Source organism: Podarcis raffonei, chromosome 4 (genome assembly GCF_027172205.1).
Source record: "Podarcis raffonei isolate rPodRaf1 chromosome 4, rPodRaf1.pri, whole genome shotgun sequence".
Classification (NCBI taxonomy): Eukaryota; Metazoa; Chordata; class Lepidosauria; order Squamata; family Lacertidae; genus Podarcis; species Podarcis raffonei.
In genome coordinates this window covers 6,468,568-6,496,521 of record NC_070605.1, presented here as the reverse complement: position 1 = coordinate 6,496,521, position 27,954 = coordinate 6,468,568, and the positions used below count along the sequence as shown (strand labels likewise).

Below are 27,954 nucleotides of genomic sequence, written 5' to 3'. Positions count from 1 at the left end.
CCTGGGCAACCTCCCTCAATCCTTATGGCTAAAGCAAGGCGAATTGTCAGGCCCAAACAGTCCCTGGGCAAAGGGGTTCTACGAGTGCTGGGCGGCTGCTTCTGCCTAGGCCCCTCTGAGCAAGGTTCACATGGGTTGAAGATTTGCGGAGAGACACTGGAAATTCCAGCATAAAGAGCTCATCCGTCTTCCTTCAGGATCTGACGGAGATCCACTAATTCTCACCAATAGCAAGCAAGCAAAGGCAGTGGCGTCAGGAAAGGGATACATGTTGCCCCAAAGAGGCTTGTCCCCTTTTCACCGGACAGCGTCAGGTCTGACCCCCACTTGCAATAGAGAATGATGGCCATCAAGGAGACCATACGGCCAGCCTGCAATCCTGGTCTGCCAAATATCCCCGAATTTCTCTTTCTCTCTCCAGTTGGGCTGCTCAACCAAAGTGCTGTCCTTTATTCCAGAGGCCGCAGGCTGGAGGGGTGACCGGATGGCTCGCAAAACTGGCCTCCCGTTTGGGAAAAAGGTCAGGTCCGAAAAGTACCGGGGGATGCAAACAATTTACAAATTCCATCTCCATCTTCCTGCAGCGGGGAGTTCCTACCTGAGCTGCAAACGCAGCCGAGTGTTCATAAGTCAAAAGGAAGCTCTGAAGTCTCAGAAAGAGGTAAATAAAGACGCCTGGAGATCAGCCCTCCAGCTTGTGTGGGGTGGTCCAGTGTTCCCTGCATTTCTACACAGTCTCTCGACTCCAGCCCAAAATTCCTGGTGAGTTCATGAAAAGGAAGCAGAGCTCGCCTCCCCCATCACTTGCTGCTTACCTGATCCCCTCTGGAAATAACATAAATGGGGTTCCTTTCTGCTTATTCCCTCCTTTGCTCACTGATTTCCACTTGGCCAAACTTGATTTTCTGCGGAGACGGTGAAGCATGGGGAAAACCACTGTAACAAAGCCCTTATGCTCTTAGATTCCACATCGTCATCGGTGGCCGCTGGCTGGCGAGACCCTTCGTGAAAGAAGCTGGGGTCAGGAGGGACTCCTCGCTCAGAATCACTTGACATCAGGAAAAGGAAACAAATCCTCCTCTCTTGAGGACAAAATCTCTCACACAGAAACCAGCCAAGGTTGGAGACCAGGGCTGGGAGCAGCTGTGTCCCTTCAGACCGATGCTTGCTGGACTGCAACTTCCAGCAGCTAGGATGATGGGATTTGTAGTACAGCAACATCTGGAGGGCCTGCGCAGATGTTCCCAATACCTGATGCAAGCAGGACTTTGTTTTTCCATACAGAGTTGGGAAACGGGCGATGCCTTGAGCAGGCCGGGTGACTGGCGAGACCTGCCATTCGCAGCCTGGGAGAAGAGGACTCCGTCCAGCCCAGCGAGACGAATTCGTGGTTGCCCGGACACGGCGAGATGATGGCTGTTGTTCCCTTAAGGTTGAGCCGGGCCCCACCCCGCAGGAGGAAAACTAGCAGCTACAGGAGGAGCGGAGGAGGGTGGAGGGGAAGCTATTCGTGGGGCACCCAGCGGAGGAGGCTGGTGGCGCTCAGTCCGAGGTGGTTAGAAAAGATTGGCCTTGAGAGGGTTGGGCTTGCGGTGGAAGGAGGACAGGACCCCGGAGAAGGGGCCCGACATGGTTTCGGCCGGCTGCCAGGCCTTCAGGAGGTCGGCCGTGTTGGTGGGCCCGTTGCTGGTGCTGACCCCGGCCCACAGGGGCGCCTTGAGGGCTTGGCTGGCGTGGCCAGGCCCCAGCCCCTGCTGCCCCGTGCCCGGGCTGGGGCTCAGGCTGCTGCCGGGACTGTTCAGGCTGCCCGCAATGGGCAGGGAGGCGGTGCTGTCCGGGGTGGGGCTGCAGTTGGACTCCTTGGACTCGTCGTCCTCCGAAGAGGAGCGGGGGTCCGGCTTCTTGCTGGCCGAGGGCCCGCCGTTGCTGCCATTCTGGCCCTTGGCGTTGGCCGCCCGCTCCTGCTTGCGAAATTTGGCACGGCGGTTCTGGAACCAGACCTGGGTCGGAGGAAGAGGAGGGGAGGGCAGGTGAACAACAAGCAGGCATTGCGGTTGGGGAGAGAGGGGAAGAAAGGGCTGCAGCTCAGTGGCAGAACAGCTGCTTGGCATCCAGAACGTCCCAGGTTTGATCCCCAATTTTAACTCCCATTAGGGCTAGGAAAGACTGCCCGCCTGAAATTAGTTCTTTTTTAAAATTATTATTATTATTATTATTATTATTATTATTATTATTATTACAGTGGTACCTCGGGTTACAGACGCTTCAGGTTACAGACTCCACTAACCCAGAAATATTACCTCAGGTTAAGAACTTTGCTTCAGGATGAGAACAGAAATCGTGCTCCAACGGCGCAGCAGCGGCGGGAGGCCCCATTAGCTAAAGTGGTGCTTCATGTTATGAACAGTTTCAGGTTAAGAACAGACTTCCAGAACGAATTAAGTTCTTAACCCGAGGTACTGAGGTATTATTATTATTATTATTATTATTATTATTATTATTATTATTATTTATATTGCCCTTCATCTGTAGATCTCAGGGCAGTTCACAACATAAAAATACTAAAGCTTTTTCGATCAGTAGTTCTTGTAATTGTTCCAAATTTTGCATCATTGCATATAAATCGCCGCAGGCACATTTAATCCAGATCTGGGTCCACTTTTGGGAGCTGTGCATAGGTGACCACCCTGGTGAGAAGAAGGCCTTTTAAAATGAGATTCCCGCATTGCAGGGGGTTGGACTAGATGATCCTCAGGATCTCCTCCAACTCTACAATGCAAACGTTCTATGATTCTGTGAAAATACATAACGGAAACAAGAACAGAAACTAAAACCAACAGCCACGCCTTCTCCGCATGCTCTCCCACAAACACATTTTAAAAGGAATAAAGGTAAAGGTAAAGGGACCCCTGACCATTAGGTCCATTCATGGCCAACTCTTGGCTTGCACCGCTCATCTCGCTTTACTGGCTGAGGGAGCCGGCATACAGCTTCCGGGTCATGTGGCCAGCAGGACTAAGCTGCTTCTGGCGAACCAGAGCAGCGCACGGAAACGCCGTTTACCTTCCCGCCAGAGTGCTACCTATTTATCTACCTGCACTTTTGACATGCTTTTGAACTGCTAGGCTGGCAGGAGCTGGGACCGAGCAACGGGAGCTCACCCCATCGCGGGGATTCGAACCGCCGATCTTCTGATCGGCAAGCCCTAGGCTCTGTGGTTTAGACCACAGTGCCACCCACCTCCTTAAAAAGGAATACAAGACGTTAATCAACCCAAGGCCTGGTGGAATGGGTTTTCTCCTGGCGCCTAAAGGTGCTTAATGACTGCTGCCAGTCAGTGTGGGCAATACTAAGCTAGATGGACCAATGGTCTGACTCAGTATAAAGCAGCTTCCTGTTTAATTCAGCTCTCTCTCCCCCACCCCACACCCTGAACCATGAGGACTAGAATACTGAAATTTATTTTTAAGGGCAGGGCTGCAGCTTTGCATGCAGAAGGTGCCAAGTCCGATCGCCTGCGGGATTGGAAGGGCTGGCAGAGCCTCAGAGTGGCCCCCAATGTGTGTGGGGGGTACCCAGAGGAATGCTAAGAGGCAAGGGGGCAGCAGGAGGGGGGCACTGGATGTGTAAATGACTATCCAACTTTGACAAACTGGATTTTGCATAAATGTGCCATTAATTGATACTGCTTTGAATTTTAGTGTGTTCTTACCTTCCCTAGTGGAAACTGCTATTCTGAATCATGCTTTCTTAAAAAATAGGGTAGAATAGTGGGCACTGGGGACGAGTTTATGGAACGAAGGAGGCAGGGGTTCAAAAAGGTTTGGGGACCACAGGGGGGAGACAGTATTGAGCAAGGTAGGCTTTCTCTGCAGTGACCCACAGGGAAATGAGAGGCAGTGTGACATAGTGGTCAGTGCCAGATTTACGTGTTAGCTAAACAAGCTATAGCTTAGGGCCCCACTCTCTTGGGGCCCCAAAAAAAATTTAAAGGGAAAAAATGGATGTACATTTCCAAATATAAGATAAAAAAACAAAAATAATAAAACCTACATACAGTAACAGTGTTTTGTGTTGTGTAGGCTCCTGTGATGTAAGTCATGGGCCCCGCCTGCTAGCCTGCTCCCTAAAATATTACTGCTTTGCTCCTTTCTATATATAGGGTGCCTACATTCTGCATGGACTGGTTGCAGGTCAACCTGTGCAAATGGCTTTAGATACCTTATTAGGTCCATAAATTACCATATAGCATGTATTCAACAGAAAAAAACAGTGACCATTTGTTGTTGACAAAGGACAGCTGGACATAGAAAGGGCCCCATTACCTTCAGTAGCTTAGGGCATGGGTAGGCAAGCTAAGGCCCAGGGGCCGGATCCAGCCCAATCACCTTCTAAATCCGGCCCTCGGACGGTCTGGGAATCAGTGTGTTTTTACATGAGTAGAATGTGTGCTTTTATTTAAAATGCACCTCTGGGTTATTTGTGAGGCATAGGAATTCATTCATATATTTTTTTCAAAATATAGTCCGGCCCCCTACAAGGTGTGAGGGACAGTGGACCGGCCCCCTGCTGAAAAAAATTGCTGACCCCTGGCTTAGGGCCTCATCAAACCTAAATCTGGCCCTGATAGAGGTTAGGACCTGGGAGACCAGCATTCAATTTCCCACTGGGCCATGAAACTCAGGCGGTGACCTAAGGCTGGCTACTGCCTCTCAGCCTAACCTACCTCACAAGGTTGTTGTGAGGATAAAATGGGGGGAGGATTATGCCCCCACCTTTGAGCGCCTTGGAGGAAAGTTGGGATATAAACACAATAAAGACTGGAGATAGCTCAGTCAGTAGAGCACAAGACTCCTAATCTCAGGGACGTGAGTTTGAGCCTCATATTGGCCAAAAGATTCCTACACTGCCGGGGGTTGGACTAGATGACCCCCAGGTCCCTTCCAACTCTACAGTTCTAAGATTATTTAATTTAAATGCAATAAATAAATTGCTCAGAGCAATTGGGGCTTTCAGTGGATCAGCCCCTTTCCCCCCGCCCCCATCTCCAGGAAAATGATTATTTTTTTCTCCCTTTTTAAAAATGGGATCAGCATTGTAGCTGCTAGGAAAAACCTCTCACCTGCACCCTGGCTTCTGTGAGGTCTATTTTGAGGGCCAGCTCTTCCCTGGTGTAGATGTCAGGGTAGTGGGTCTCCGCGAAGACTCTCTCCAGCTCCTTCAGCTGCGAGCTGGTGAACGTGGTGCGAATCCTGCGCTGCTTCCGCTTCTCGTTGATGGTGGAAGGGTCCGAGAAGAACTTGTAGGGAACTGGTTGAGGAGAGAGGAGAGAGAAAGAGCCCCTGGCTTAGAAGGAGGAAGACGGGGTCACGTGGCATGAGAGTGGGGGTTGGACTAGAGGAGCTTTGGGGTCCCTTACGACCTGAGCTCACCCCTTGTCCATTTCCAGTATTGCGGGTTGGGAGCAGCCTTCCCCAACCTGGTGCCCCACAAGATGTTCAGGACTGCAATTCCCATCAGCCCCAGTTGGAGCAGCCATGGCTGGGGATTATGGGAGTTGTCAACCCAAGTATGCGGGGATTATGGGAGTTGTAGTCCCAAGCACCTGGGGAGCTCCATGCTGTGGAAGGCTAGCTTGGAAGGTAACCGAGGTTCCCCTCTCCATCCCCTTTGGTTCAACTGTCAAATGAGAAGGTGGCCTTCAGCAAGTCACTGCCCCACAACCTCACATTCCACCACCCCAAATCCACAGAATGGAGATAATTCTATGATCCTACCTTACAGGGTTCTTTTAACAATCTCTCTGTGTAAAGCACTTTGTACACTGTAAACAGTGAGCTACCAGGGAGATTCACATGTTAGGACTAGCATAAGGTAAAGGTAAAGGTAAAGGTACCCCTGCCCGTATGGGCCAGTCGTGTCCGACTCTAGGGTTGTGCGCCCATCTCACTCTGTAGGCCGGGGGCCAGCCAGGAGGTGATGGGACCAGTGGCCATGATCTTCATTTTTTTGATGTTGAGCTTCAGACCATATTTTGCGCTCTCCTCTTTCACCCTCATTAAAAGGTTCTTTAATTCCTCCTCACTTTCTGCCCTCAAGGTTGTGTCATCTGCATATCTGAGGTTGCTGATATTTCTTCCGGCAATCTTAATTCCGGCTTGGGATTCATCCAGCCCAGCCTTTTGCATGATGAATTCTGCATATAAGTTAAATAAGCAGGGAGACAAAATACAGCCTTGCCGTACTCCTTTCCCAATTTTGAACCAATCAGTTGTTCCATATCCAGTTCTAACTGTAGCTTCTTGTCCCACTTAGAGATTTCTCAGGAGACAGATGAGGTGATCAGGCACTCCCATTTCTTTAAGAACTTGCCATAGTTTGCTGTGGTCGACACAGTCAAAGGCTTTTGCACAGTCCAAACCTAAAAGGAGAAGGACGGCGCCTTCCACTTCCACACCTCCCTGGAGAGAAAGTACCAAAAATCGAGAAGTTGTTGGGGAAAGCGAAATAGCTGGGGTCTCCTGAGCCCCGAGACGTCAGCCCAGGCTTCTGTGGCATCTGCTTCGCGATTCTGAAGGCCAAGCGGCCGCAAATAACACTTGATCAGCGGGTGGTGGGGAGAAGTAGACCCGCAAATCAAGCCTTTTGCTCGGCCTGCCCCAGCGCCCGGCGTCTGGGTGACGCAATCACGCGCTGGGTAACGCGAATCCGGAGTGACTCCGGTTTACACTGATGATGATGATGATGATGAGAACATGAGAAGAGCCTGCTGGATCAAGGCCAACGGCCCATCTAGACCAACATCCGATTCTCACAGTGGCCGCAGACCTTGGGGAGCTTGTAAGCAGGATCCAAGCGCAAGAGCCCCCCCCCCCGAATTTTCCACCAACTGGGATTCAGAAGCATCGCCGCCTCCCACTGTGGAGGCAGAGCCAAGCCATCCTGGTTAGCAGCCTTCCATAGCCCTCTCCTCCTCCATGAATCTGTCTGATCCTCTTTTAAAGTCATCCTCTTTTAAAGCCACCGTTGTCTCCAGTGGCAGGGAGTTCCACAGTTTAACTCTGTGTTGCTTGAAGAAAGACTTTTTGCTATGCGTCCTGAATCCTCCGACATTCAGCGAATGTGTTATATAAGAGGAGAGCTTTCCTCCATCCACTTTCTCCAGGTCATAAGATTCTCCAATCCGCGGTAACACCACCATTTCTGCAGCCGTTAAATTGGGATTCCTTAAACGCGCATCGCAAGAGCGGCGAGTTTTCAGTTCCAACCCAACTGTCTTTACTCCGCCTCAACTGGCTCCAGTTTGCAGGTGCGCTACCCGCGCTTCCTCGGGAGTAAAGCCCTCCCAACCCGCCGCGCTCTGACTTCGAAGCGGACGGGCTCCGCCTGCCGCATCCCTCCCTCGGCTTCAGGCGGAGCTGCTGGATCGGCGATGCGCTTCCGCTGGGATCCCTCTGCGCGGCTCACGTGGACTCGGAGGGAAGGGATCCACGCTGGGATCAGGGCCCAGTACCCCTGTCGTCCCTTTGGCTTTGCTGAGGAGATGTTAAAAATGATCCCAGCGAGGTCGGGAGTCGCGATTTGCTCCCCGCTTCTTAACTCGGGGTTCAGTCGGGGCCACTTTCGGAGGCCTTTGGGCTCAGGGGGGCTTCCTGGACAGCAAAACATGTACCTCTCTAAATGACTTGGCTGAAGGAATTGAGGGGGTGCTCATCCAGTTTGCAGGTTGGACACCAAACTGGGGGAGGGGGCAGCTAATGTCGTAGTATCGGAATTCAAAATGACCTTAACAGATTGAAGCCCAAACGGAGTGGATTTCATTCCTGCACTTAGGCAGGAAGAACCAGATCCACAAATATATAATAATAATAATAATAATAATAATAATAATAATAATAATAATAATAATTTATTTATACCCTGCCCATATGGGCGGCTTTCAACAAAATATTAAAATACAGTAGTCCATCAAACATTAAAAGCTTCCCTAAACAAGTTTGCCTTCAGATGTCTTCTAAAAGCCTGGTAGTTGTTCTCTTTGACATCTGGTGGGAGGCTGTTCCACAGGGTGGGCACCACCACTGAGAAGGCCCTCTGCCTGGTTCCCTGTAACTTGGCTTCTCGCAGGGAGGGAACTGCCAGAAGGCCCTCGGCGCTAGACCTCAGTGTCTGGGCAGAACGACGGGGGTGGAGACGCTCCTTCAGGTATACTAGTCTGAGGCCGTTTAGGGCAAGCATAGGCAAACTTGGCCCTCCAGCTGTTTTGGGACTACAATTCCCATCATCCCTGGCCACTGGCCATGTTAGCTAGGGATGATGGGAGTTGTAGTCCCAAAACATCTGGAGGGCCAAGTTTGCCTATGCCTGGTTTAAAGGTCAGCACCAACACTTTGAATTGTGCTTGGAAACGGGGTGGGGTGGGGCACCTGGCTTACTCGCAGGACAAGGAGTTAGGGATCTTGGTGGACCACAAGTCATGAATCAACTGTGTGATGCAACAGCAAAAAAGGCTAACACTATTCTAGGCTGCATCTACAGAAGTCTAGTGTCCAGATCAAGGAAAGTCATAGTTCTGCTCTATCCTGCCTTGGTCAGAGGCCCAACCTGGAGTCCTGTGTCCAGTTCTGGGCAGCACAATTTAAGAAGGATGTTGACAAGCTGGAAGGTGGGCGACCAAGATGATCAAGGGTCTGGAAACCAAGCCTGATGAGGAACAGTTGAAGGAGCTGGACATGTTTAGCCTGGAAAAGAGGAGGCTGAGAGGAGATAGCCATCTTCAAATATCTGAAGGGTTGCCACATGGAAGAGGCAACAAGCTCCTTTTCTCCTGATCTGCAAGGCAGGACTCGAACCCATGGCTTCAAGTCACAAGAAATGAGATGCCAATTCAACATCAGGGGAAAGTTTCTGACAGTAAGAACTGTTTGACCATGGAGCCGTCTCCCTTGGGATGTTTTAGAGCAGTTTCTCCTTCCGTGGAGGTTTTTAAGCAGAGGTTGGGTGACCATCTGTCAGGGACGCTTTAGCTGAAATTCCAGCATCGTAGGGGGTTGGACTAGATGACCCTCGGGGTTCCCACCCAACTCTACCATTCTGTGCCTGACGAAAGACAAATTAAACCAACTTTATTCGGGTTGCTTTTCGACCGGACTGGCTTTTGTTTTCCATCTAAGACCAGGCGATCCATATTCGTTCAGGTGCTCAGCAGCGCTGGGGAATCCGGGTGCCTCAAGAATATCAAAGCCAGGAGTCCTTTTCTCCCGCCCCCGCCCTCACTCCCGTTGCTAAAAAGGCGAGTCGTACTCCTGATTTGGGTAGAGGGTTGTATGTAGTCCGGATTAACTCAGTCCGAATTAACGCAGACGGACTTTATGCAGATCGATGAGTTCTCATGCAAGAGAATAGGATGGTCCTTAGATTGTTAAAATTTAAATAGAATATTTTTTTTTAAAAAAATAAATTTAAATAAATTTAAAACTCTGGAACATTTATTAATAGGCAGCGGCGCCGTTATGTTGCCGGGTGGCGATGGCACCAGGGCTGTGGGGTGGTTAACTCTGTTTATTTAACTCTGCCCGGGTCGGGAATAAAATGAGGGGTCGGATCCTGCTGCAGAGATGGAGGGAACATTCCCAAAGGGGACCCTCTCTCTCTTTCGGGCTGAAACCCGATTGCCATTTTTGTGGGGAATAAGCGGCGCTTACTTCCGAGTAGAGAGTGGCCGCCGCCCGTTGCATTCCGCGCAGTAGGCAGAGTCTTAAACAATAAACAAATAAAGCATTAAAATAATAATAATAAATAAATTTAAAAATTAAATTTAACATATCGGTGGTCTCCTAGCTGTTTCCTGGGTGCGGTTTTTTTGTCATTATTCCGTTTGAGCAGCTGGGTTCAAGCGACGTGCTTGGCCGCATTCCTACGCGCGCTTTCCCCGGGGAGTAAGTCTCCGTGGAACCCAATGAGGTTTACTTCTGAGTAGGCAGGCTAGCGCTTGGAGGAAGGAACCCAGAGCAGTGCTCTCCTGCAGAAGGCGCCCAGGAGAAGTGAAGACATCGCCGCCTCCTCGGTCTTGAGGCGCGGCTGCGGGTGGAATTCCCCCTGGATGGCATTTATTGCTCCGGATACGGGGGGAAACGTGCGGCCTAGTGGTTAGAGCGTCGGACTAGGAACCGGGACTCCAGGGTCCCAATCCCCCTATCGGCCATGAAACTTACTGGGTGCGGGTGACGGGGGGCCAGTCATTGCCTCTCTCAGCCTAACCTCCCTCGCAGGGTCGTTGTGAGGATTAATTAAGGAGGAGAGAGATAGACGGGTTATACATAATAATAAAATATTATTATTATTATCCTTGGTGGGGAAAGGCGGGCTATAAAGGCAATAAATAAATGCAATAAATAAGAAATAAAATGGTGATACTGCTGGAAAAGCAGGCAGCCGCGTTGGATCAGACATTTACTGATAGCCGGGGACTTAATAAATGAATTCCCCAGATGTCGCCTGGAGAGTTGCAAGCCTGACGCGCCCGCCCCTGCTTTCATTCTTGGACACTCGTCCGCTTTACATCTATACTTCGACATTTGCAATAATCCGACTTGGCAACGACGCGAATTAAATCTGAGCGGTCCACGGCGGTCCAGTCATTCTGTTTTAAACTGAAGCAACGAAAGTGACTCCTCTGTCCCCAAATTGTTGGTTACCTTTTCGGGGTTCGCCAACTGAAACTCTCTTTCACCCCGAGGTCGATTTCAAGCACCGTTTGGTCATTTACACAGCTGCCTTGAAATCGACTAGGAATTCATTAGAAATCATCATCATTATAAACCAGATTCATTTTCAGGCGTATTTCCCTTGTAAAAACGCATATAATTTAAATCTCAGGTAAGATGCTTACGGACCGCAAGGGCCTCGCTTTGAGGAGTGGGCCGCCTCCCTTATTTCGGAGTCTTGTTCCTTCAAAACAAGAGACCTCGATTTTTTTGATGTTTGCTGCTAAATCCGGATTCGTTTTTTATTTGTTCCTAAATCCGGATTAATTTCCTACTTGTTGCTAAATGCGGATTCGTTTCCTATCTTGAGCGAATGAGTGGATTGGAATGGCTAAAAGGTTGACGAAACCTCCATTCGGTCCTTGCAAACCGACTATCATTGCAACGAGTACCCCAAAAGCAAAATCCGGATTGTGTTTTGCTCGCGCCAGAAATGAAGAGGGAATGAAATAATCCCGATATCGCGCAAAATCGCTTTAAGGCGGTACATCAGGGCTCTTTTCCAGGTCCATTAAACTCAACTGCAGGGTTTTTAATATACTTCACCCTCTCCCCCCATAATCGTATTCAATGAGACATTAAGGCCAAACCCCGACGCCCATTTACTTAGGGGGGAAACTTACTTCTCTTACACGGCTGATACCCGATTATTAGATCCTGCCCAAATTCTCCCAAACCGGAATGGCATTTTAAATGCGCCCCCAGAATGGTGAGCTGAGCCGGCGGCTTTTCAAGCACAATGCTATTGGAGGAAAATCGCACCCAGCTGCATTTCCCCCTCCCTCAAAAAGCACAAGTGGGGGGACACACACGTGGGAAAGAGATTTTGAGTTTAAATGGTCGTGGCTCTGTATTTAATTTCCTTGATTTTACATCGCAATATCGCCCAGGTGGGCTAATCCCGGGTTGGTCTCAGATCAAAGGCGCTCCTTGCCAGAGGCATGAGGCGAACGCAAGGTTTGGAGTCACACAGAACGCTTCGTCGGTGGCAGAATAAATAAAAAAATTAAGAAATTAAGAAATTGTCCAGTAGCACCTTAGAGACCAACTAAGTTTGTTCTGGGTATGAGCTTTCGTGTCCATGCACACTTCTGCAGATGGATACCGTGATATTCGTCCGTGGCAATTATCGCAGAGGAAAATAAGAGGAAAGCGGAAAGGATACGTTGTCAAGAGTCCCTGGAATCTTGCACATTGCCCAGCAGAGACTGGGTTGGCTTGTAACAACAATATCTTTATCCTTGATAGTTTCATTCACTGCATTCCTAGCTTACCTTTTCCTCCAAAGAGCTGGCGGGGCATTCAGCCCCCTCCTCATTTAATTCCCACAACAACCCTCTGGGGTAGGCTAGGCTGAGATTGAGTCACTGCCCCCCCCCAAGGCCACCCAGTGAGCTTCGTGGCCGAGCGAGGATTTGAACCCTGGTCACCTTGCCAACAAAGGTCCGTATAGTTAAAGCCATGGTTTTCCCAGTAGTGATGTATGGAAGTGAGAGCTGGAACATCAAGAAGGCTGATCGCCGAAGAATGGATGCTTTTGAATTCTGGTGCTGGAGGAGACTCTTGAGAGTCCCATGGACTGCAAGAAGATCAAACCTCTCCATTCTTAAGGAAATCAGCCCTGAGTGCTCACTGGAAGGACAGATCGTGAAGCTGAGGCTCCAGTACTTTGGCCACCTCATGAGAAGAGAAGACTCCCTGGAGAAGACACTGATGCTGGGAAAGATGGAGGGCACAAGGAGAAGGGGGCGACAGAGGACGAGATGGTTGGATAGTGTTTTCGAGGTTACCAGCATGAGTTTGACCAAACTGCGGGAGGTAGTGGAGGACAGAGGTGCCTGGCGTGCTCTGGTCCATGGGGTCACGAAGAGTCGGACATGACTAAACGACTCCCACTCTAGCCGCTACGCCACACTGTCTCTCCGTGTGTATGTGTGTGAGTGAAATTAACACCCCGTCTGCCTCTCTTGAAGGGCTCCTGGCCTGCTGGGTGGCGTCTTGCCTCGCTTGTCTACATTTACACAGGAGGAGGCCGAACGAGAAGCGCGTCCTTCTTCCACCGCGGAGAATAATTCCGGCGCATCATACGCATTTCGAAGTGTAGGCGCGGATAAGTCACGCAAAACCCAGAATTTTTTTTCAGGGTAGGGGAAAGAATTGCCTTAAAAGCGCCTGGGTTTCAGAGGAAAACCCAGGAAACGTCTTCTGGGGTATCTTAAAGGCAAAACAGATTACCTGTGGCAAAGGAAAGCTGTTCGTCTCTAGGATACCATCAGATGCTTCGCCCTTGTCGGGTTTTTTGTTTTGCAAACACAAATTAATCCATCAAAATCCACATTTGGGGATTTCTCTTCCAGATACTTTGTAAACCCAAACCCTTTCTCCCGTCAATTTCCAGTACAGTTTTAGTTAGTTACAAATTTTGCTTTGGAAATTATTGCAATCGGATCGCTACAAGGCAAAACATAGATTTCCTTTTTTTTTTTTTTAATCCCCCTTAGGCTACCCGCGTGCTCGACGATGCTCAGCTAAGAAACCAGGTCCTCGCTGCTTTCAGCCCGAACCGGATCGCGCCCTTTTTTGTAAACTAGATGAACCTCTCCCCGCCAGCCTAAAAAACCGCCAGCGACGGACGCTTCCTTCCTCCAGATTAATAAATTCCATAAAAAAATAGTATATAAATTTTTCTGGGAGCAATTTCTGCAAAATATCGAATTAGATTCCTTGATCTAATCCTTCCATTTGCTCTAACCCGATTACGCATTAATTTGTTTTGGCTGTGAACAGAGGGGCGACGGAGCCCTTTAACTCGATTAGGCACAAATGTTATATCTTTATAACTGCATTTTGCAAAATTGGTTTATACCTGGTGGGTTGCGAGCTCCCCCCACCCTCTGCGAAGGGGGGAAAGGAAATAAAGCGGCGAGGGTCGGCCGGGTTGCAAGACAAAAATTGGAACCAGGGAGAGAGAGAGACGGGGTGAGAACCAGCCAGAGACTATGGGCTTCTTTTGGGGGGTGTCTCTGCCTCCCCAATATTCCGAAGGAGGAGTCCCTCGCTCCTGGCCCCTGGAACCAGCGGACCCCCCTCCGGAGCGGCTTCCAGGCGGGCGGCCTGAGCCTCCCGCGGGCCGGCCGAAGCCGCGCCTCCGGCCCGCGGGGCAAACCAGCCCGGTGCCCGTCTCAGGCCGGGGGTGCCCTCCTCCTGCGCGCCTCGGCAACGGAGCCCTCGTCTCCTGGAGCCCTGGCGCCGGGAGTGGTACCCGGGGGGTCATCCATCCCAACCGGCCGTCGGCGGCGCCCTTACCTGTGGCGTAGGGCGAGGGCTGGTGGTCTCGGAGGGCGCCCAGGGTGCAGTTGGCGGTGCTGAGCGGCGGGCAGGCCGGGCTGGCGGCGAAGCTGCTGCGGATGGGGTTGTACTGGAAGGTGTTGGCTTGGCTGCAGGAGTTGAAGTCCGCGTACGCCGACGCCTCCATGGCCGCCATGCAAGAGTCGTACGAGTTCAGGTAGGAGTAATCCATCTTGTACATGGGGAGCCGGGCCCGGGATCTGGAGATCTGCAGGGTGGCCGGCAGGCCCGGGGTGAGAGAAAGAGAGAGGGAGAGGGAGAAAGAGGGGGCCCCCTCGGCTTGGACGGCAGCGGCGGCTGCAGGTGCCTCGTTGCGCTCTGGAGGCGCACCGACGGGGCGGACGGGTGATATAGTTGGCGGCGCACGGGGAAACAAGGGACGAGGCGGCGGGTCCTTTGCATGACAATCTCGCCGGGAGTCGATTGGGGGGAGGGAGGGGCGGCCAGGGAGGGGGGCTGCCCGCCGCCCCGCCCACCCACCCCTCCCTCCCTCCCTCCCTCCCGCCGTCGCTCAGCCAGCCCTTAACCCTTTCGGGTGGCATCCTCAGAGTAGCAGGAGAGGCTGCAGGATGAGTCCGTTCGCTTCCCCTGCCAGAGAAGTTTCGCCACACAAGCGGCCCAGTTTCCCGTGTTTAAAAACGTTAAGGGCACCAGGAGAGCCCGCTGGATCAGGCCCATCTATCCTGCTCTCATGGGGGGGGGGCAAGCAGCGGGTCATACCCTAAAAAGGGGAAATTGGTGACAGGAGCACTGCTCTTGGGGGATGGAGTAAGCCCTACCCCGCATAATCAGTCACAAGACTTGGCACAATGCACAATGTTTGCATGGCGATGCCCAACTCAAATATTTTATGGGACGGTCTGAAGGGGCCTCGGCCCCTAGGCGTTGGCTCCCGTGTCTATGGTGCACCGATTCCAGCACCCTCAATGTGCTCAGCCAGATGCCCGTTAAGGGAAGCCAGCGGGCAGGATCCGAGCCCAAGAGCAACGCTCTCCCCACCTGGGGATTCCAGAAACTGGAATTCAGAAGCATCTCTGCCTCCGACGTGCTGGCCCCGCCCCCAACCTCCTCTGGTCCAAAGGGGAGATGATAAAGGACCCACACATCCACCTTTGCTGCCTCCCTCTCCTTCGCTGGTGCGAGGGAAACGTCCTGGCTTGCCTTGCAGGGCTGTTTTGCGCGGAGGGCTGAGCGCAGAGCCCGTGCTGAAACCTGTCCAGCAACGAAATCCTGCGCTCGTCCTCCTCTCTCCCGCGCCCCTTTTGTTTTCTCAGCGTTGACTAAGAAAGGACTTTGCATCCTAGAGCTGGAAGGAACCCCAGGGGACATCTAGCCCAACCCCCGGCAGTGCAAAACTTGCCCAAGTTGCGAAGAAAACGGGGGAAACTGGGGGAGCGTAAAAGTGTAGCTGGGCGCCCGCCACGAAAAGGCGCTCGTTTGGGCGGTGAAAACCGATTCTCAGGCTAATATGGTTCACGCGTACCTGGCTGGGCACAAAAAAATATAAGCGATTTAAAAACTTGTGTTTTTTTTTACTGTCCCCTCCTCTGAATGGTAATCTCTGCATGGTCAAAAGGGGAGGGTAATTTTCATTATTATATGATTTATATATTCACAATGGCGAGATGCTTGCTTCTGTCGGCTCGCGGGAAGGAGCGCCTGGGGTGGTTCAGCAGGATGTGGCATACTTCCGAGTAGACCTGCCGAAGGTTGTAGGATGAACCGCAGCAGCCGCGGGGGTGGGGGTCCCGTGTGTTGGGGGTGGGGGAAGCAGGGCAGAAGGGGGCCCCCAAGCCTGGCACCCAACGTCCAGGGCTTTTTGTTTTTCTCAGTTTGTGATTCTCAGGCTAAGACGCCTGCCAGACTCCGCGGGCGCATCGCTCGCTCGCTTATTCATTTATTTCTTGCATCCAGCCCACCTGTTTCTCACAAGGTGACGTGCGTGGTTCTCCCCCCTCCTCGTTTAAACTCTACAGCAACCCTGCGAGGTAGGGGAGGCCAAGATGCAGGAACTGGCCCTCAAGGTCACCCATTGGAGCGGTGGATTTGAACCCTGCTCTCCCGGGTCCTAGTCCGACGCTCTAACCACTAGGCCACGCTTCCCTTCCCTTCTGTGCAGCAGCGTCCTCTTGGGAGGTCGAGGCAGATTCCTTGGCGCCTCCTGCCGTCCAGCTGGGCTCCTCTTGGGCTGACTCCAGCCGGGGTGAAGCTTGCGAGAGTGGCCTTGACACCTCTAGCTAAGGGGATCCGGAGGAGATAATGGGGAAGGAGCTTCCCTACTCTTGACACCTAGGAGCACAGGGTGGCGGAGACTGCCTCTTATGCTCTGAGTCTTTCTCCATCTAGTTCAATAGTGTCTGCACTGACTGGCAGCCACTCTCCATTTTTTTCAGGCAAATTGACCTGGAGATGCCATTGAACTGGGGATTTTTCTGCATGCAAAGCAGGCGCTCTGTCACCATGCTAGGGCCCTGAATCATAGAATTGAGAGGGACCCCAACGGTCATCTAGTCCAACCCCCTGCAATGTAGGAATCTCATCTAAAGCATCCATGACAGATGGCCACCTGCCAGTCAAAGCAGAGAGTCCTGCACTTGCTGAATCAAGAGTCTGATCTGGGATGAGACCAATTTCTACCTTCCTGGCAGGGTCAGATTTAGGTTTGTCGAGGCCCTCAGCTCCTGAAGGTAATGGGGCCCTTTATATGTCCAGCTGTCCTTTGTCAACAACAAATGGTCGCTGCTTTTTGTGTTGAATATATATGCTAGATGGTAATTTATGGACCTAACAGGTATCTAAAGCCATTTGCACATAAAAAAATATGTATTTTATCAAAGTAATTGTTGAACTGAAATACAATTAAGAAGAAGTATATTAATAGTGAATTTTTTTGGGGGTCCCCAAGAGAGTGGGGCCCTAAGCTATAGCTTGTTTAGCTTATATGTAAATCCAGCATTGCCTCCTGAGCCTAAGCCAAGTTGAGCCACAGCCAGCACCCCAGACCTTCAAGGCAGCAGAAGGCGATGAGAACTATCCTTCTCTCTCTCTCTCTCCCTCTGGCCCTGGAGACCACATCCCTCTGCAATTGCCCCTCAATGCCTCTGTTTCTTCATGCGGTGCACAGTTAAACTGTGGAACTCCCTCCCACACGGGACAGTGATGGCTAGGCAGCTTTAAAAGAGGGTTAGGCACATTCATGGAGGACTATCAATGGCTTGCATAAAGAAATCCCAAATTATATATAATGAGCTTCTAGTTCAAATCTCAAGTTATGTATAATTTTATCCATTATCACTATATTCTAGAGGGAATGGTACCAGTGTAAGATTTTGGGCTGTTTTCAACTGAGTGGCAATTGATCTTTGAGCTGCCAAAATCATATAGAAGACCAGTTATTTTGACAAATAGATCTATATTGGCCTAAGAAGTTTGGAAACACACTTGTAGCAGTAGCTGTCTTGAGGACTAAACAAACAAACAAACAAAATCCTTCCAGTAGCACCTTAAAAAGGTAAAGGGACCCCTGACCATTAGGTCCAGTCGTGGCCAACTCATCTCGCTTTACTGGTTGAGGGAGCTGGCATACATCTTCCGGGTCATGTGACCAGCAGTACTAAGCCGCTTCTGGCGAACCAGAGCAGCGCACAGAAACGCCATTTAGCTTCACGCTGGAGCGGTACTATTTATCTACTTGCACTTTGACGTACTTTCGAAATGCTAGGTTGGCAGGGGCAGGGACCGAGCAACGGGAGCTCACCCTGTTGCGGGGATTCGAACCGCCGACCTGATTGGCAAGTCCTGTGGTTCTGTGGTTTAACCCACAGCGCCACCCGCATCCCTAGTAGCACCTTAGAGACCAACTAAGTTTGTTATTGGTATGAGCTTTCGCGTGCAAGCACACTTCTTCAGATAGGACTGTCTGAACAAGACAGGCCTAGCTTGGCAAAGACCTTTCGAAGCGAAAAATAGTGTTAGTGATGTCAGAACAGAGAACCAGGGAAGGCTGGGGGGGGGAGCTATCTCTTTTTAACACACCCTCTGACCCCACCATCAGATACTGACCTTCCTTCCTTCCTTCCTTCCTTCCTTCCTTCCTTCCTTCCTTCGCAGACACCATTGCAAGTTCTATTTTCTATGGTGATGTGTGTTTGTGGCAGAAATCTCCCCAATAAAATATAATTTCGAGTGCATCTTATGATAACCCAAAAGAAAGCAAGAATGGGCAGCCCCCCCCCAGCCGTTCTCCTTAAAAGTCCCTTTACATATTTGGCACAGAGAAATAGTTGCCTTTATACAAACCCTCCTCTGTAATGTCTGAACCAGGCCCCTCTGGCCATGGAGTGGGGTTGGTGGTGTTGTGCGGGGGGGGGGGAGACGAACTTTGACATTGCAAATGCGCAAATACATCTTCGAAATTAGAAATGGACAGCCCGAGTGTCTGGATGTTTGGAGAGGGGGGAGAGAGGAAAGCAGGAGGGTGGGTGATGGAGGAAAAAGCAGCTCTTTCCCCTCTGGTCATTAAGTGGTTAATGTTTTCCTTAATTCCTTTTAAAGGCAAATATCTGCCTTTCAATCTTGGCACTAAGCAGTCCCTGGCCCTCCCAGCTAATTCAATCTTCCCCTCTCCCATGCCATCAGACCCCCAGGACTCCATTGTAGGAGAGCAGAGAGCAAGCTTTGGTTTACAGACGCAGAAGAAGGGGGGAGGGAGTTCCCATTTCACCCCCACTTACGCACCTGCCGCTGAGGAAAGGGAGCCAGGGAAATGTTAACATTTGGGGAGGGGGTGTATGCAGAGACCCAGGCCTTTCATTGCTATTAATGGCATTTTTATTATTATTGCGAACTGCCTTTTAAAAATTGCTGCCTCAAAGGACTCTGTTGTTGAAAAGAAGGCAGAAGGAGGTGGGTTTCATTCTTCCACCTTTGGCTGCAGCTGAGCAGAGGACATCCTCAGATCATTTATTTATTCTCTATCGGGGTGAATAAAATATGGGGAGGGGAGGTAAGCCCCGCCCCACAAAACCAATCGCATGATGCTGTGCACACACACTATTTAAAAGGCAATGCCCATCAACTTTTTTGGGGGTGGGCCAGGCAACCCCCACCCCTAGGAGTTAGCTCCTATGTTCCCTATTACCCGACCATCAACCCCAAAAGGCTCCCAGCAATTAGCACATAATAACATGAGAGTTTGCTGGATTTATCTACTCCAGCATCCCATTTTCACAGTGGTCGACCACTGTGTAGGAAACTCACAAGCAGGATCTAATTCCAGCATCCCAGAAAAAAATAAATTTCTTTCCGGTCTCCCATTCACTTTTTTTTTAAACAAGCTGCTGAAGGTCAGTGTTGACAATACTGAGCTAGATGGACCGGTTGCCCCATCTTTCATGAAAGCAGGGAGCTTATTTCTACCAGCACTTTTCACCTTAGGGCCTTATTCAAATGTCAGCAGTATTCCCCACCCTTTCCTTACTCCATCCTACTGTAGATTCTAAGATCATTCTGGGATTGTGTGTGTGTGTATAATTTCTGGGTTTCTGGCCAGGACATACCACCCAGTTAGGAAGAAGCAAAAATCCTAGCATTACTGGCATGTTATTATTTCTGTGAATGCAGGAGTTGCAGTTTTTAGGTAACAGTAATCAGGATGACTTATAGCCCTGATCTTACCTCTGTGTCCTACAAAGCAAATCTTCCTAAACCAGCCTTCCCCCAACCTCTTACCTTCCCGATGTTTTGGAATACTATAGACCAAAACATCTGGAAGGAGCCAGGCCAGGTTGGCAGAGGCTGAATTAACAGCTTTGCTCTACATAATGGATGCAAAGCAGGACACTAGCCTCCTCCAGCCCAGATGTTTTGGCTACAGCTCCCAGGCTGGTGGGGGGCTGATGGAGATGTAGTCCAAAACATCTGGAAGGCAGAGAGTTGGGGAAAGGTGGCCGGAGCCCTTAGAGTTCACTTCCAGAAAAAGGATAAAAATCCAGCCTTAGAAACCAGGCAGGGTAAAAAAAACCCCAGGCACAAAATTTTATTCATAGATGTAAAATTTTCCTCCCTCTCTCACCACTCTATTTATTTATCTATTAAATCTGCATACTGCCCTTCATCCGAAAATCTCAGGGCAGTTCACAGCATAAAAATGCAAAATAGAAACACAAAACACATGATAAAAACAAAATAAACCGATAACCTTCCCTCCCACAAACACTAGAAGTTGGGCACCTCCAACGAAGCTGAATGGGGGAGAATTCAGGGCAAATAAAAGAAAGCCCTTCTTCCCAAAGTGCATATTCAGACTATGGAACTCCCTGCCACAGGAGGCAGGGATGGCCACCAACTTAGATGGCTTTATAAGAGGATGAGACAGTTATGCTGGTTGGGGCTGATGAGAGTCGTGGGCCAAAACATCTGGAGGGCACCCAGTTGGCAAACATTGGTGCAGGTTCATTGCCTTCCAGCCCTGCTGTGGAGTCCTTTGGACGACCATTGTCAACATCTGGATGGATTTGTTGGCGACACTTTGGCAAGGCAAACGCACCTTCTTCCTGAAGCAAGGGCTGGGCTAATTTGGGCCAGTGGTTGAGGAATAGTTGGGAGCAAGAAAAGCCAAAGGCCCTGATCCTCCTGTGCTGCTCCATGGCCCCAGAGTGCCTCCCTCCAGTTGTGGGGAGAGAAAGCTCTTGGGCCTCCCTCTCTTGTCCCATTCCGTGTCTTCATTAGTCCCCTTGGCCTCAAAAGGGACAAAGTGAAATTGACCAAGGAGGGAGGAACCCGATTGATTGAGCATCAGTTTCCGATCACTCATCCTCTCCCTTCTGCTTCTCCATCCATCCATCCATCATCTTCCTCTGCTCTACCTTCTCTATTCACCGCAACTCGGGGAAAAGAATCTGTCTTGGTTCCTGTCAGCCAAGACATCTGCATCTCGGCCTCCTGCTTTGAGACATCTCTCCGAAACGGCCTTTGGCTCCATTGTGCTCCTTCCCTTCCCATTTGTCTTTAATCAAAGGCGCATCTATCTCGCCAGCCGCTCCCCTTGAGGCAGTGGCCAAGGCTTCAGAGGGGCAGGGAGACGAGGACACTTTCCTTGCAGAATCTGAGCCCCAGAAAGTGGGGCATTAATCCACTTACGACATGGGTGCATCGTCTGAAGCACAGCTGCCCAAATCTCCAAAGACCATTCCTTGATCTTTCTGCTGATGCTTGTTACAGAAGGCGGAATCTCTCTGCTGAAGACATCAGCTTAGCAGGCTCAGATGGGGTAAATAATGCCGGGTCTCCCATTTCTCTCAGAATTCCCAAACCCATAATGAGCGATGGGTGTGTGAATCAGGCACCAAGAATGGATCTTGGGAAGCACAAAAGAGCAGGAAGGTTGCAGCACTTTGGGACTGTTCCATTTAGAGAATCGGCGAGTAAGAGGCGACATGATGGCATTTTATGAAATTATGCACGGAATGGAGAAAGCAGATTGGGGAAAGCCTTTCTCCCTCTCTCATAATGCTATAATAGCAATAGCAATAGCAATAACAATAACAATTTATTATTTATACCCCACCCATTTGGCTGGGCTTCCCCAGCCACTCCGGGAGACTTCCAACAAAATATTAAAATACAGTAATGCATCAAACATTAAAAGCTTCCCTAAACAGGGCTGCCTTCAGATGTCTTCTAAAAGTCAGATAGTTGTTTATTTCCTTGACATCTGGTGGGAGGGCATTCCACAGGGCGGGTGCCACTACCGAGAAGGCCCTCTGCCTGGTTCCCTGTAACCTCACTTCTCGCAGTGAAGGCCCTCGGAGTTGGACCTCAGTATCTGGGCAGAACGATGGGGGTGGAGACGCTCCTTCAGGTCTACTAGACTGAGGCTGTTTAGGGCTTTAAAGGTCAGTACCAACATTTTGAATTGTGCTCGGAAATGTACTGGTAGCCAGTGTTGGTTTTTCAAGACTGGTGTCATGTGGTCTCGGCAGCCGCTCCCAGTCACCAGTCTAGCTGCCGCATTCTGGATTAGTTGTAGTTTCCGGGTCATCTTCAAAGGTAGCCCCACATAGAGCGCATTGCAGTAGTCCAAGCAAGAGATAACTAGAGCATGCACCACTCTGGCGGTATGGTCTGTGGGCAGGGAGGGTCTCATCCTGTGTACCAGATGGAGCTGGTAGAAAGCTACCCTGGATACAGAATTGACCTGTCTCCATGGACAGCAGTGAGTCCAAAATGACTCCCAGGCTGCACACCTGGTCCTTCAGGGGCACAGTTACCCCATTCAGGACCAGGGAGTCCTCCACACCCGCCTGCCTCCTGTCCCCCCAAAACAGTACTTCTGTCTTGTCAGGATTCAACCTCAATCTGTTAGCCGCTAGAACTCGTGGACAGCCGATGAAGCTCAATGCTGGAAGATTTGGGACAGAGAAAAGAAGGTCCTTCTTCACGCAGTGCATAGTCAAATGATGGAAATTTATCCCCTGGGAGGCAACTTGGATGTGTTTAAAAGAGGATTAGAGAAATTCAGGAGGAGGAGAGGGCTCTGGAGGGCTACTAGCCACAATGGCTCTGCTCCTCCGTCCACAGTTGGAGGCAGCGATGCTTCTGAATGCCAGTCTCTGGAAACTACAGGAGGGGCCCTGGCTGGCCTTTGTGCTTGAATCCTGCATGCTGGCTTCCCTGTTGGCCACTGCGGAGACAGTATGCTGGACTAAATGGGCCATTGGCCTGATCCAGCGGGCTCTTCTCATGTGAAATGAGCAGTTTCAAGGCACCATTTCAGTCCAGGTGATGTTGCAGCAGTGAGATTTGGCCCAGAGCCCCCAGTAAACAGATCATGGTTTCCCAACACCCTCCTAGCCAGACAATTTTGTGTTTGGCAAAGAGCGGAGGTCGTGCGGCAGACAAGCCATGGCAGAAACGGGTCTGCGGACACAGGGTATTTGAACCCTGCTGGACTATAGTACGCTAAGGACCATCTCCCCATATCAGAGGTGGGGAAACTGAGGCCTGGGTATCAAATGAAGCCCTCTAAGCCTACCTTGGCCCTTGGGAGCTTAGAGAAGTGTAGAAACTATGGAACTCCCTGCCGTAAGCAATTCTCCCTTATTGTCTTTCACTGCTAGGGAAAGACTTTTTGGTTTTGACAAGCTGCCTTCTGCTGGATATCTATTTTTCAACCTCCCTTTGATGTCTTCTGATACTCCTTGCTCCTGAAATTAAGTTTGCTTTGCAGAATTTTCTTGAATTCTAATTTTTCTGGGTGCAGGTGATGATTGGAAGCTGCTTTGAGCACTCCCAGTTGGGGTGGAAAGACAGGTTAGGCAAATCAATCAATCAATCAATCAATCAATCAATCAATCAATGTCCAAATGCAAGAAAGGACAGCAGAGTTCCTGGACCTTTGATGCTGGGGTAGGTAGGAAGGGGACTTTAGCAGGTGCTGCAATTTGAGTTGGAGCTCCAACCCCCAGTCTAAGTGAGCGCACACCAGCCTTAATGCTGGAAGTCTGGGCATCAGTTGTGCCTTGAAAGGCTCTGTGCTGTATATAATATTTATTAATAAATTACTATTATCATGACATTTGTATCTCAAATTAACCTCCAAGGAGCTCAAGGTGGCAACATGGTTCTTTGCATCACCACTTCATCATCTTCACCACTTCAACCTTTAAAGCCCTTTGTGGCCTAGGGCCCTCGCATTTACGGGACCGCTTCTCCTGGTTTGCCCCGCAGAGGACCTTAAGGTCCATGAATAATCATAGTTTAGAGGTCCCGGGCCCTAAGGAAGTCAGACTATCCTCCACCAGGGCCAGGGCCTTCTCAGTGATGGCTCCGACCTGGTGGAATGCTCTGCCCCAGGAGACCAGGGCCCTTCAGGATTTAACCTCCTTCCATCGGGCCTGTAAGACAGAGCTATTCCTTCCCTCCCCCTTTAATTTGAATCCAGCCTGATCTTTTATTTCCCTTCCCTTCCCTCCCCCTCCTCTTCTTATGAAGACCACCCGCTCTGGGATCCCACAGCTAATTCTCCCCTGGTCTCCTCGCTGGCCCACATTTATCCAGCTAGCCCTGGTGATCATCTAATGTTTATTGGGTGGATTTCCCCCCTAAGCTGAGTTTTGAATTCTGAATTTATTGTTATTCACGTTTTATACTGCATTTTATGCTGTTTTTTGTTGCATCAATTAAGTGTTTTAAATTTGTTGTTAGCTGCACTGAGCCTGGTTTTCTGAACCGGAAAGGGCAGGGTATAAATAAATTATTATTATTATTATTATTATTATTATTATTATTATTATTATTATCCTCCTCCTAACAGCCCTGTGAGGTGGCACAGTGACTTCCACAAGGTCACAGCCAGTGAGCCTCATGGTTGAGGAAGGATTTGAACCCTGGCTTCTCTCAGTCCTAACACTCTAACCATTGCACCACAGTGGCTCTCACTTTATGGTCAAAAGGATATAAAAGAAAAATGTACAAAACAGGAATCAGCACCAAACAATACATTAATAATGATGAGATTTTTAAAAATCCCTCTCAAAAGAACACTATACTATTCAGAAATCAACAGTGGGGAGGACAATTTCACCCTTTTGGGAAGGCTTGGTGGAATATGGCTGGCCTTCAAAATATTTAACAACACTCTCGGCAAATGAAGTATTCTCAGGAACTGTGTCTTCCTTTACTCTCCCCTCTATTTGTGAAGTTGCCTCACATGAATGCAAAATCACCTACTGGGTCCTAATGGATTTTAAAGTCCAAGTGCCCCCTCCTGTTTTGCAGGGAAATCCAAAAGGGAAGGGAAGGGATTAAGGGCATTTTCAAGACAAACACTTTCACTAAAGGGGATTTAAAATTCGAATTAGCATTGAAACCTTTTGTCCCTGGGCTTCAATGGGGCAATTTCTCCAGAGGAAGCATCTGAGGGAATTTGGGAAGGGGAGGGGAGGGAGGTTGATAACTTTTTTGAGAGCAGAGCTCCTGTGCTTTTCACCCTCCACAAATGGGCAAAAACCCAACAATGAAGACAATTCAGCCATGGAAGTTCTATGGTACCTCCATGCTGAGAAAAGGTTCACTGGTGGGACTTCTGCTTCTTGGGCAGGAGAGCCTTGCCCTAAAAAAAGTTGGCAACCTTAGAGGAGGGAAGGCAAAATAGCAGGTGCACATGTTTGCTTCAGGTTTGCACCTAATTGAGAAGGCACTACAACCCGAGGAGAACCTCTGGTTGACAGAGAAATCGAAGAGTTTGCTCAGGCATAGGCAAACTTCGGCCCTCCAGATGTTTGGGACTACAAATCCCATCACCCCTGACCACTGGTCCTGTTAGCTAGGGATGATGGGAATTGTAGTCCCAAACATCTGGAGGGCCGGAGTTTGCCTATGCCTGAGTTTGCTGGATCAGACCAATGGCCCATCTAGTCCAGCATCCTGTTCTCACAGTGGCCAACAAGATGTCTGTGGGAAACTGGCAAACAGGATCTGAGCACAAGAGCAACTCCATTTCCATTACTGCTTCCAGCTGTGGCGGCAGAGCAGATCCATTCTGGTGGGTAACTACCAAAAGCCTTATCTTCTTCCACTAAACCCCAGATCCATTATGAACAAGGTGAAAAACTCAGGCCCCAATACTGATCCCTGGGGGACCCCACTTTCAACATCTGTCCATTGGAAGGACTGGTCCACAAGAGCCAGCTTGTCTCCTCCTGCTCCAGAGGATAGGACTCGAACCCATGTCTTCAAGCTCCAAGAACGGAGATTCCGACTCAACATCAGGAATAACTTTCTGGTGGCAAGAGCTGTTGGACATTGGAAGGGACTCCTTCGGAAGGTGACGGGCTCTCCTCCCTTGGAGGTTTTCAAGCAGCGGTTGGATGGCCATCTGCCAAGGATGATCTAGCTGAGATTCCTGCATTTCAGGGGGTTGGACTAGATGACCCATGGTGTCCCATCCAACTCTACAATCCTATGATTCTAAGAGAACCGCTCTTATTCCACGACTGCTAAGCTTACGCAGGAGCCTTTGGTGGTGAGGGTCTTTGCCCAAGAACTCTTAAAAGACAAGACTCTCTTTCTCTTTCCTCTCACCTCCTCGCCTTTTCTTCTTGCAAGAGTGATGCTCTCTGAAACATTTCTGTGGTGCTTAATGCTGCCCTGTGAGCACTGAGAACATAATGGTCCTTCTGGGTCAGATCCAGGATCCATTTGACAGCTGAAGATCATGGCCAGGGCCAGCCAATTAGGTCCCCCTTGTGCCTGCACATAATCCCAATTCTAGGCCTCTAACCCACCCAGAGTGAGATTGGCAGGACCCTGTGCAAAAGCCACCAACCCTCACAATGTTTTGAGAATGCTTGCTTTTCCCTTCCAGGATCAAAGCTGCCATCAAAACCTTTACCAGCCCTTGGTTAAATCAGTGTTGTATAGCAGTTGAGAGGCTGAGCTATGAGCCAGAAGTCCCACATTTGTTTCTTGAATCTGCTTTGGACCAGTTCAGTCCATTGCTCCATCTAGCTCAATATTGTCTACACTGGCTGGCAGGTGGTTCTGCACGGTTCCAAGTGAGGTTCTGGAGATGCCAGTGGGGACCTTCTGCATGCAAAGCAGATGTTCTTCCACTGTCCTATAGCTCTTCCTTGACCTTCCAGGTAGCCTCAGCCTCAGTCCTCCCATCTGTGTTATGGGGATACTAACAGCTGTCTAATTTTGTTGGGCTTTTTCAAGACTTAAGGCTCAAGGCTGTTTCAAGCTCAAGCAGATGAAATAACTTCAGTACAGTATGAGAAAGGAGTGTTCATCGCATAGTCATTTTAATGATTTGTACTGTTTTTAATGTTTTTTTAAAAAATGTTTTCATGCTATTGCCCTATGTGCTGATATTTTAGTAGTGTGTATACACAGGTAGGCTGATAACAGTTCATAACTATAGTTTACCCAGCCAGGTGGGTGGCATGTAAATAACAACAAGAAGCTGGTTCTTGCCTTAAGGTAAAGGGAGCCCTGACCATTAGGTCCAGTCGTGGCAAACTCTGGGGTTGCAGCTCTCATCTCGCTTTATTGGCCGAGGGAGCCGGCGTACAGCTTCCGGGTCATGTGGCCAGCAGGACTAAGCCACTTCTGGCGGACCAGAGCAGCGCACGGAAATGCTGTTTACCTTCCCACTGGAGTGGTACCTATTTATCTACTTGCACTTTGACGTGCTTTCGAACTGTTAGGTGGGCAGGAGCAGGGACCGAGCAATGGGAGCTCACCCCGTCACGGGGATTCGAACTGCCAACCTTCTGATCAGCAAATCCTAGGCTCTGTGGTTTAACCCACTGCGCCACCCACTCTTCCTTCGGACATCCCAATTTTCATCGGAGAAATGTTGGAACGTCTGGAGTTATGCGCTCCTTGAGCCAAGGAGATAAGTACAGTGGTACCTCGAGTTACAGACATTTCAGGTTACAGATGCTTCAGGTTACAGACTCCGCTAACCCAGAAATAGTACCTCGGGTTAAGAACTTTGCTTCAGGATGACAACAGAAATTGCGCGGCGCCACAGCGGAGGCGGGAGACCCCATTAGCTAAAGCGGTACCTCAGGTTAAGAACAGTTTCAGGTTAAGAACGAAACTCCAGAACGAATTAAGTTCTTAACCCGAGGTTTTTAAATGCTTAATGTTATATTGTATTTTCATATATGTTGGAAGCTGCCCAGAGTTGCTTGGGCAACCCGGTCATATTGGTGGGGTAATAATAATAATAATAATAATAATAATAATAATAATAATAATAGAATAGGATGTCCCCATTTTCATTGGATCAATGTTGGAGGGAAGGAAAGGGCTGTCAGTGGCTCCTAGC

The 27,954-nt window shown here is 49.8% G+C and overlaps 1 protein-coding gene across 1 annotated transcript; it reads right to left on the bottom strand.

Moving 5' to 3' along the window:
- Window positions 1–683: 683 nt before the first annotated feature.
- PHOX2A (paired like homeobox 2A) lies at window positions 684–14,523 on the bottom strand. The gene is made up of 3 exons (XM_053385348.1): window positions 14,073–14,523; window positions 5,123–5,310; window positions 684–2,000 (listed from the first exon to the last, which is right to left on the bottom strand). Exons 1-3 carry the CDS (start codon window positions 14,293–14,295, stop codon window positions 1,557–1,559), a joined length of 855 nt encoding a protein of 284 aa, XP_053241323.1. The 5' UTR covers window positions 14,296–14,523; the 3' UTR covers window positions 684–1,556.
- Between the last annotated feature and the right edge of the window lie 13,431 nt (window positions 14,524–27,954).

What these genes read in the sequence shown, in the direction of transcription:
- PHOX2A (XM_053385348.1), bottom strand. Translation starts at nt 14,295, where the DNA reads ATGTACAAGATGGATTACTCCTACCTGAACTCGTACGACTCTTGCATG. An exon ending in GCCCTCGCCCTACGCCACAG is followed by an intron (nt 5,311 to 14,072) that starts GTAAGGGCGCCG and finishes CTCCTCAACCAG; the next exon opens with TTCCCTACAAGTTCTTCTCG. An exon ending in TCACAGAAGCCAGGGTGCAG is followed by an intron (nt 2,001 to 5,122) that starts GTGAGAGGTTTT and finishes CCTCCGACCCAG; the next exon opens with GTCTGGTTCCAGAACCGCCG.